Source organism: Quercus suber, unplaced genomic scaffold, assembly GCF_002906115.3.
Source record: "Quercus suber isolate HL8 unplaced genomic scaffold, Cork oak 2.0 scaffold_292, whole genome shotgun sequence".
NCBI lineage: Eukaryota > Viridiplantae > Streptophyta > Magnoliopsida > Fagales > Fagaceae > Quercus > Quercus suber.
The window spans coordinates 860,007-870,411 of record NW_027069748.1 but is presented as its reverse complement, the minus strand read 5'-3'; the positions used below and the strand labels follow the sequence as shown (position 1 = coordinate 870,411).

General features: G+C 35.6%; 1 protein-coding gene across 1 annotated transcript; it reads left to right on the top strand.

Moving 5' to 3' along the window:
- Positions 1-387: 387 nt before the first annotated feature.
- Positions 388-10,116, top strand: LOC112016357 (partner of Y14 and mago-like). The gene is made up of 3 exons (XM_065782184.1): positions 388-811; positions 1,444-1,692; positions 9,745-10,116. Exons 1-3 carry the CDS (start codon positions 482-484, stop codon positions 9,886-9,888), a joined length of 723 nt encoding a protein of 240 aa, XP_065638256.1. The 5' UTR covers positions 388-481; the 3' UTR covers positions 9,889-10,116.
- Positions 10,117-10,405: the final 289 nt, after the last annotated feature.

The following is a 10,405-nucleotide window of genomic DNA, read 5'->3' as shown; positions in this document are numbered from 1 at the left end:
ATTTCTTAGAGAAAAATCAGAATCATGTGAAAAATTGAAAATTCTATGCAAAAGGTTACAAAACAGGAAAGGTGTTCCCATTGTCAAGATAAGGAGTGATCATGGCAAGGAGTTTGAGAGTGCAAGATTTGAGTCTTTTTGTGAAAAGAACGGAATCAAAAGGGAATTTTCAGCTCCCAAAACTCCTCAGCAAAATGGAGTGGTTGAAAGAAAGAATCGAGTGATTCAAGAAATGGCTAGAGTGATGTTACTCAACAAGCAAATTCCTCAAAAGTTTTGGGGAGAAGCAGTGAACACTTTGTTAGGACATATGTGTTTCACTTGTTAAGAACATATGTCATTCGTTTATGTATATTGGTTAATCCTTTGANTTTTTTTTTTTTTTTTTTTTTTAAAGGTTATTGAAGAAGAGAGTAGCATCATCAAAGAAAGGGGGTCGGACAAGCAGCTAATCTGAAAGAAAACCCATAATAATAATATCATGGCGAACAGCAATGGAGATGTTGGAGAAGAAGAGTTGAATCGATTAGCGGAGCTGAGCAAAACCCTAAAAGAAGGGGAGAGAATTCTAGCGCCAACAAGAAGACCCGACGGTACACTCCGAAAGCCCATTCGGATTAGGGCTGGGTATGTTCCTCAAGAGGAAGTCGCCATTTATCAATCCAAAGGAGCTCTCTTGAAAAAGGAGATGGCCTCTCAGCCCCAACTGGGCCCACCTGGCTATGATCCTGATTTCGACTCCGGTTCTTCTTTAAAGCCCAAGACTAAGTCCGTTAAGAGAAATGAGAGAAAGAAGGAAAAGCGGCTACAGGTCTCTTTTTTCTTACTATAACTTTGCCCTTTACTTACTTAGTAGTTAACGATAGTTTTAGTTAGTTGAACTGGTAGAGTCTCTTGTCGTCGTGTTGTTGTATAAGAGACTCGGGATCAAATTCCGCTTATACTAAAAATTGACTGGTGTTTTGGCTTGACTGGACGGCATAGGTTCAAATTTCATGTTTGTAAGGTGAAGAGTGGTTAGTGAAAGCATGCCCTAGGATTTCTGGTGTTATTAAATAGAAAAAAAAATGTTAATTAGAGCTTTGTTCAACTGGTAAAGTCTCATTTTCGTTGTCGTGTTATATAAGAGACTTGTCTTTGAATCCCGCTTACACCAAAAATCAATTAGTGTCTTGGTTTGAGTGGGATGCCGTAGGTTCAAATTCTATTATGTCAGGTGAAGAATGCTTAGTGGAAACTCAATTACATGGAATGGATACCTGGTATTATTAATTTCCGAAGCCAGCTAGGTAACATGTAGTGCGTTATGTTCCTTTTGCAAAACACATTTGATGGGGCAGAAGGACTGTTAAAGTGTAATTGTTTTGCATCGAGTGACGATTTCATAAATCCAGTACCTACTAATCTCATGCAGGTTTGTTTTTTGGTTGATTTATCATCCAGGCTGCTCTTGAAAAGGGTAAGAACATGGAACAAACAGTAGGTGGGGAGATAAAATTGGAAGAAGCACCACCTGATGAAGATTTAGGTAATGGATCAGAGCCTATCAAGCAGTTAACATCTCAGATAAATGAGCTAGCCGTTTCTGCAAATGCTAGTGTAATCACCCCTCCCTCAGACTCAACGGAGGGTTCAAATTCAGGAAATCCTGTTCAAGATATTGATAAAAGAATTCGCGCACTTAAAAAGAAGGTAGAATTCATGCATTTAGCCTTCCATTCAAATAGAAATGACTATATTTCATTTCATGTTCTGTTCGTGGTTGTTAGTATCATATGATACACATTGCATATTGCATGATATTTATACACATTGCATATTGTATGATATTGATACACAATAAAATTCTGCATGGGGAAAATTATTTTTATCTTTTTTTTTTTATTTTTTTATTTTTTTATCAATACGCATCAAATTAGAGTGTATCGGGGATACTCATGTATCGTATGATCATATGAATTGTATTGAATCATTTCATCCGTGTCTGTCATTCAATTCATAAACATGTGAATTTGCCTGTGCAAATTTATTCGATTAGGCCAGATTTTGTTGCGTCCAACAATTAAAAAATATAGCTTTTTAATTGTTTTCTTTGGAGAGTAGGCTTACAATGTGAAGGTTCAAGTGATAGCCTAATGGTAATGGCATCCTTTGTGATGCCCATGTTTGTAGTTCGAACCCCGCATGCCCTTCTCCCACTATCTCCCTATGAAAAAGTAATAGACTTATAACATGTGCATACGTTTTCTAAAATTAGTCTTTTTGTCTTCTTTCTTTTAACCCTTCTTCTTTGATTCTCTCATCTCTCCTTTCTTTTTGTTTTCATGATTTTTGTTCATCGCGGTCATAGGACAACAACAAGACAACCGAAATATCACTTTTGAGTGTGACTAATTTGAATGTAGATGTTCTAATAGAATCCTAATTGATGTGTTTACAGAAAATATTATAGTGGTGATAAATATAATATATGTATTGAATTTCTGACATAATTTTCAGTTGGTCAGATGATAAATACATATGTGTGTGTAGAAGGGTGGGTGCATGCATGCATGCTTTTACAGAAAGGTGCAACTTTTCTTACTTCAATTTCTACTTTTTAGACTACCAGATTTAATGAATTTTATGAATTTTTTATATTCCATTTCGAAAAATTGAGGGAAAGAAAGGAAGAAACACCAAAATACATTGGATCTCTTACAGTCTTATTAACCCACCAAGGATAATTTTTGAAAATAGATTTATTTAAGTGTAAGTTGTTTAATTTTAATTTCCAAAATTTGCAACTTTTCTTACTTTGATATCTACTTTTTAGACTGTTGGGTTAATGAAATTTTAATATTCCATTTAGAAAAATTGTGGTATGTGTGTGTGTGTTTGTATGTTTTCAAAAATGTGCAACTTCTTACTTCACTTTCTACTTTTTAGATTATTGGGGTTACTGAATTTTAAGTATTCCATTCAGAAAAATTGAGGGGAAGAAAAAGTAAGATAGACTGAGAGATACATTGGATCTCTATTTTTTTTTTTTTACTAAGTAATACATTGGATCTCTTATTAACCCAATAAGGATAATATTGGAAACTAGATTTCTTGAAGTGTAATCTGTTGAATTTTATTTTTATTTACCATTTTTTTGTAACATTTCTTACTTCACTGTCTACTTTTTAAACTATTTTGGGTTAATGAATTTTTAACATTCCATTTAGAAAATTGAGGGAAAGAAAGGAAGACAAATTGAAAGATACATTGGATCTCTTATTAACCCACCAAGGATAATTTTGGAAAATAGATTTATTGAAGTGTGGGTGTGTTTTTTACTCTGGAAGTTGTTGAATTCTATATTTATTTACAATCTTTTGCAAACTTCTTACTACAAGTTGGGCTTACTGAATTTTTAGTATTCCATTCAGAAAAATTGAGGGGAAGACCGGAAGAAAAAGTAAGATAGACTAAGAGATACATTGGATCTCTTTTTTTTTTTTTTGATAAGTAATACATTGGATCTCTTATTAACCCAATAAGGATAATTTTGGAAACTAGATTTCTTAAAGTGTAATCTGTTGAATTTTATTTTTATGTACCATTTTTTTTGTAACATTTCTTACTTCGATGTCTACTTTTTAAACTATTTGGGGTTAATGAATTTTTAACATTCCATTTAGAAAATTGAGGGAAAGAAAGGAAGACAATTTGAAAGATACATTGGATCTCTTATTAACCCACCAAGGATTTTTGGAAAATAGATTTATTGAAGTGTGGATGTGTTTTTTACTCTGGAAGTTGTTGAATTCTATATTTATTTACAATCTTTTGCAAACTTTTTTACTACAAGTTGGTGTTACTGAATTTTTAGTATTCCATTCAGAAAAATTAAGGGGAAGAAAAAGTAAGATAGACTGAGAGATACATTGGATCTTTTTTTTCTTTTTCTTTTTTTCTTTTTTTTGATGAGTAATGCATTGGATCTCTTATTAACCCAATAAGGTTAATTTTGGAAACTAGATTTCTTGAAGTGTAATCTGTTGAATTTTATTTTTATTTACCATTTTTTTGTAACATTTCTTACTTCAATGTCTACCTTTTAAACTATTTGGGGTTAATGAATTTCTAACATTCCATTTAGAAAATTGAGGGAAAGAAAGGAAGACAAATTGAAAGATACACCGGATCTCTTATTAACCCACCAAGGATAATTTTGGAAAATAGATTTATTGAAGTGTGGGTGTGTTTTTTACTCTGGAAGTTGTTGAATTCTTTTGCAAACTTTCTTACTACAAGTTCTATGTTTTAGACTATTTGGATTTTTTATATTTAAGGGAAAGAAAGGAAGAAACACAAAAAGATATATTGGACCTGTCATTAGCTCACCGAGGATAATTTTGCGAAATGGATTTATTGAATTCATTTCTTCAATGTTCCATAAAGTACAATAGATTGAATTTATTTCTTTTCAGTTTGTTCCGGATAGATTGAGTGTACAATCAGTGAATTACATTATAATTAACATTCACAGGTTACATTTTACATATGGCATGTGCCGAATGAGCTATAACGCAAATGACTTTTCCTCCTAGGTGAGGTCATGGTTCAAAACCCATTGAGTACATTTATAACTTACCCCAAAAAAGAAAAAAGAAAAAATTATATATTGCATGTGAAGTAGGAATTGCCTATTTTATTAGTGTTGGCAGCACTGTCTCAAATTGTTTAGATATGATGATTCGCTCTTTACATCTGAATACTATATGAACTAAGTTTGACAATGGGCAAGGTATTTATTTGATGATTTAAGGAAAAATGGTATTTCTTTTACTTTGCCTGGCAATCAGGCTTGTTTAGTTATGCATGTGAAAATTTTTGTGATATACTTAGGTACCAGCATTGTGCACTCTGAAATGTTTTTATTTTTAGGCCAGAAATAGTGTAGCCTTTTTCTTTCTCCTTTCCTATTTTCCATTGAGCTGATATTTAGTTAAGCCATTAGGTCTACACCTGGTTTGCCTTTTGCTGCATTAGAATGTAGTGGCATTATCGCACACAATTATCTTTGTTGCAAGAGATGCAGTTTACTGCTGATTTTCTTTAGAGTTGTTATGTTTGGCTGCAATCTGCACGCTGACCTTGTGTTTTATAAGAGAATTAAAGGTTTGTTAATTTGTTTGAGATATTCTACTAAGTTAGAAAGTTGTTGCTTAATATATGAAATTAAATACAAAATCAGGATCACAAAAGTCTTGACCAGTTATCAGTTCAGAATTTTGTGATAGCTGTGCACATGATCAAACTTTTTTGTGCAAACCTTACCAATTTATGTTTGTGCAAAATGAGGAATCATGAGGACCAGTTGCTTTTGCCTCTTCATCATGTAATGATTGTTTCTGTGTGATTTATGAGCTGACTGCTGTATTTATCTGCGTTTTTTCTTTTCTACTTCCTCCTGTCCTTCAGTCCTTTGTTTCCCTTCTTTTTATTTCTTCTTCTCTATGGTCTGATATTACTGAGTGGATTGCCTGTAATGATCTTGATTAAGGTGGTGTATTAGATCAAAAAAAGGCTATCTTGGACAGTGCCTAGTGCCTACGCTTCTAAAATGATATTTTCTGGGGAAGAGGCCTTTTTAAAAAAGGGGAAACTATAATTTCTCGCGTAATACTTTAAGAAAAATAATCTGATTTAATGTATTTGGTTTGGCCAAAAAACTGTTGTTTATCCTTAGTGTGTAATTAGCATACTAAAATGTGTGTGTGTGTGTGTGTGAGAGAGAGAGAGAGAGAGAGACATGTGGATGCCAGGGATTTTTTTTTTTTTTAATGAGCCAATCTCAAGTTGTGCTTCATAACTGTTCCCAAAGATTGGCTTGTTTGTCTACAAGCGGAGAAGTAGGTCAAATGACTAGCCGCACAATCTCAAGCCAAGCTTCAGTAGCTCAATTTATCTTATGGCCCTGTGTTTAGGAGAGTTCTGGGTTATAACTAGATAAGTATGTAGGATATGGTGTTGGTCTTGCTATCTTGTAAAAGCCTTGATTTGTAGATGTTTTACAAAGTGATCAAGTGAAAGGAATAAGGGTTGGACTTGCAATATGTTTCCATGCCCAAGAACAGTGGGAAGAAAGCCACAGAATACAATAAAGAAGTGTAAAAGGAAGTAAGAATAGAGGGAAATTGCACTTGTGAGCTATGTGCTAGAGGCAAGTCCTTCAGAGATGGTGAGTGATACCAAAGCTAGGTGGTGATGGACGGAAATATATATGCTGAAACAGGACCATTCATTTGTTATTGACAGGCAAATAAAATCAGATATTAATATAGGGGCAAGGGTCCTTGATTACAAGCTACTACTTTTGAAGTGATGGGCTTCTAACATGAAGAATTGAAGTCTTTCTCAAACTAATCTACCCCATTAATAGAGTGTCAAATGGATTGCAGCTAGTTAGGCATAAGGAAAATGATTTCCAAAGAAACACTTTGAACCAAATATGGAGGCTTAAGGAAGTAAATCAGGTACAGAGTATTGTTGATATTGGCAAGTGTCAATCTCAGAAGTACTATATGTTTCAATGGTCAGTTATTTTGAATGTAGATCGTTATGGTGAGGGAAAGGGCATGTGTTTTGGGGTAGAAAAGAGAGAACAGGGTGTCAGGGGCTGTGTCAATAGTTACGTGAACAGTAATCAAGAGAAAGAGAAGAAGAAAAGAGAGGGAAAAATAAAAAAGAAAGATCACACTAGGATACATACCTTCTGAAACCACAATGCTCAAATTTGTATGATCAAATCTAAAAATCTCTAAGTACATGATCATATATATAGAGACCATATCCCTTGTAGAAATTTCTAAACTCGATTCAATTAACAAAGTATCCTTAATTTGCAAGGGCTGTAGAAAATTTCAAATTTTCCCTTCATTACAAACTAACAATAACTCGTGATTAAAAACTGAAATTATTTCTTTAATCCTGTACTTCTTAGAACATTGTGATTATGTGATACCCCATATTGTGTGGATTTGATTGGATTGGATTGTATGAGTGTGTGTTGTGTGGGAATGTGTTTGAGTCCCACATCAAGTGTCTATTTGGTAGATCCTTTCTATATAAGNGCAATGAAGGAAAAGATGGTCAATAGTTTCACTATTACACTTGCACATGAAACACCAGTCCAAAATGCAAATCTTTCTTTTCCTTAAGTTGTCAATAGTCAGACATTTCCCCAAGGCTGCTGTCCATACAAAGAAAGCCACTCTAGAGGGGATCTTCTGCTTCCAAATGCTTTTCCAAGGGAACAACTGCTCACTATGGCCAGCTAGAAGATGGTAGTAAGCACTGACCGTGAATCCCTTACTCTTACAAGGCAGCCAACATCTCTTATCCTCTCCAATCCCCCTTACAGGGGTGCAATAGATGGAATTGATGAAACTCCAGAAAGCTTCCAATTCACGGTTATGCTCCTCCCTACAGAACTGAAGATCCCAGTGGAGTACTCCATTGGTGAACTTCATAAGATCCCCTACACTTGCCTCTTTGTTGCAACAAATCCTATATAAATCAGGATAACGGTCTGCAAGGGGAGAAGATCCACACCAACAATCAAGCCAAAACTGCACTTTTGATCCATCTCCAATTTCATATAGAATAAACCGAGATAAGGAATGCCACCCTCTTCTAATATTTTTCCACAAACTAACACCATAAGGACCAGAGAAAGAGCTAGAACACCAACCGCCCCCATCACAACCATACTTCACCTCTATCACTTGACGCCAAAGAGCATCCCTATCTTGCCCAAATCTCCATAACCACTTCCCTAATAACGCTACATTGAAGGTTCTCAGGTTTCTAATCCCCAGCCCACCTGAAGAGAGCGGAGAACATACTGTAGACCACTTAACCAAATGGAATTTGGGCTCGTTTCCTAAGCCACCCCACAGAAAGTCTCTCTGGAGTCTAGCAATACGGTTGGCCACAGAAGCAGGAATATGGAATAAGGAAAGAAAATAAGTAGGGAGGTTAGAGAGAGTGCTTTTAATCAAAGTGACTCTACCTCCCTTGGAGAGATATAATTTTTTCCACCCTGCTAATTTTCTTTCCATCATCTCTAGAATTGGATTCCAAATAGACTTGTCCTTAAATTTTGCCCCCAAAGGAAGACCCAAGTATTTCATTGGGAGAGAACCTTGCTTGCAGCCTAAAACAGCCACCAAAAGATCCATATTATGAACAGCCCCCACAGCCACTAGCTCTGACTTGCCCAAATTTACCTTCAGACCAGACACAGCCTCAAACCAAATAAGCACCATACGGAGAATCAAAATTTGATCAATATTAGCATCACAAAAAATCAGAGTATCATCTGCGAAAAGAAGATGGGAAATCATCAAAGATCTTCCAGGGGAAGCTCCAACGCTAAAGCCTGACACACGACCCTCATGAACAGCCTTATCCAACATTCTACTGGATAGTACTCACTCACTTTAAAACTCTTATTCCTTGCTGGTTTCCAACAAAGTTTGTCATGACCTTCACCATTAAGAGGCATAGAATTGATAAGATCCAAAAAAGTGTAAAAATGTTCCAATTCCCAATCTTGGGCATCCCTAGAAAATTGAAGATCCTAGTGAAGTCTCTGGTTAGGAAAGTGCATAACATCCTCAATAGAAGACCCCTTATTACAACTAATGCTATAAAGTTCCGGAAATGCCTCCCAGAGAGTACAACCCCCACACCACACATGATGCCAAAATTTAATTCTATCACCAACACCAACCTCGAACTGAATGGATTTTGAAAAGGCTGGCCAGCCTTGTTTTATGGTCTAAATAGATCTTGGTTATATAAGCGATTACGAGGAACTCTAATAGTAATTTGACTGGTCCTTTTAAGTATAGCGCCAAGTGCTTTTTTTGGGTCATGACAGACATGATCCACAGAACCATATAAGACTCACTGTTGCATGTGAGCTCCTCCCACACACACCCACATTCTAGGGCCTGATTGGAGCAATTCTCAAAAAACTATGTTCTAATTTTATGAACAAAAAGGCAGAAAAGTAGTAGAATTTGTGTTTGTTTGGTTGTTTTATGTTTCTAATTTTCTAAAATTTCTGACTCAAAAATCATTGTAGTGAACAATATTTAGGAATCCAAAATGGTGTTTTTGGCAATTTTAAGTACTTCTGTTCTAGGAACGAATCTGAAAACTTACACAACAATTGGACAATATGGAGACTCACTATTGGCAAACTCTCCAAAATGAAGTATTACATAAAAACATATATATACTAAAGCTGTTTGCTCTATCAACTATAAAAGCTCATTTTTCTGGAGGGAAACAAACTAAAATTTTGCCAATTCAGTAAACTTTACAGGTTTGACTTTTCTAATTTGTGGATTGTCACTCTAAACCCGCCAGCCACCAAGTTGAGGGGAAATCACCCCTACTTGTCAGATCTGTATTTTAGATTGGCACAAAAGGGGGGATTACAATCATAAGAAGAAAAGATTGTTATCAGTTGTTCATAATAGTTGTCTCATTTAACCCATTTTTGTTGGTTCAACTGGAGGCGGCATGAGGATGATTGGAGGGCAGTACTCCCCTTAATCCCAGCTAGTTTTCTAATCCATGTCTGGTGGAAACATAAAAAAAAAATGCAACAATCCCAATATTGCTTGAAGGCTCATGCTTTATGTGGTCACTTCATTTTGGTCCAACTTGTTTAACCTATACATTTGTTCAATTCTGCAGATTCGACTTACAGAAGCTCAGCTGCAGAAAACCGCACAAGAAGATATGAAGCCTGAACAGTTGGAAAAATGGACAAAGCTTGAAGGCTGGCATAAGGAGCTACAACTATTGGAAGATAAAAAGGCTGAAATGGCAGCATCATGAACTAGGGTTGGGTTGGAGAAACTGTGTAGTTTCTGTCCTTGGTGCTTTCTTGATAAAGATAAAAACCCTTTATGGTGGAAACAGGAGTTCATCTATCTAGATTTTGTTCGTGTCAGCTGTGTCACACATGCATCCCGATTGACCATATGGTTCTATTCTCGCAGTTGTTCCACCAGTCATAGGGTTAATCTGCACAGTAACTATTCATCTCTAGTGTTTTCTTAATTATTTTTTGTTCAGTTTTTTTTCTAACTGTTCATCTCATCTCTAGTATTTCATTAGTATACTCTATTCGGTCGACCACATTAATTCAACTTCATGACAATCCCCCCCCCCCCCCCCTTCCTCTTCTCTTTCCCCAAAAAAGATTCTGTTAATATGAGCCATTCGAAATCTCTCTTAAAATTCGTACTAACTAATGTTAATAGGGAGATTACTTGGTAATCCAAATGGTCTGATCATTCCAACTTCATGCCATGCATGTAATTAGTACCATCTTTCTTTCTTCCTTGGCCTA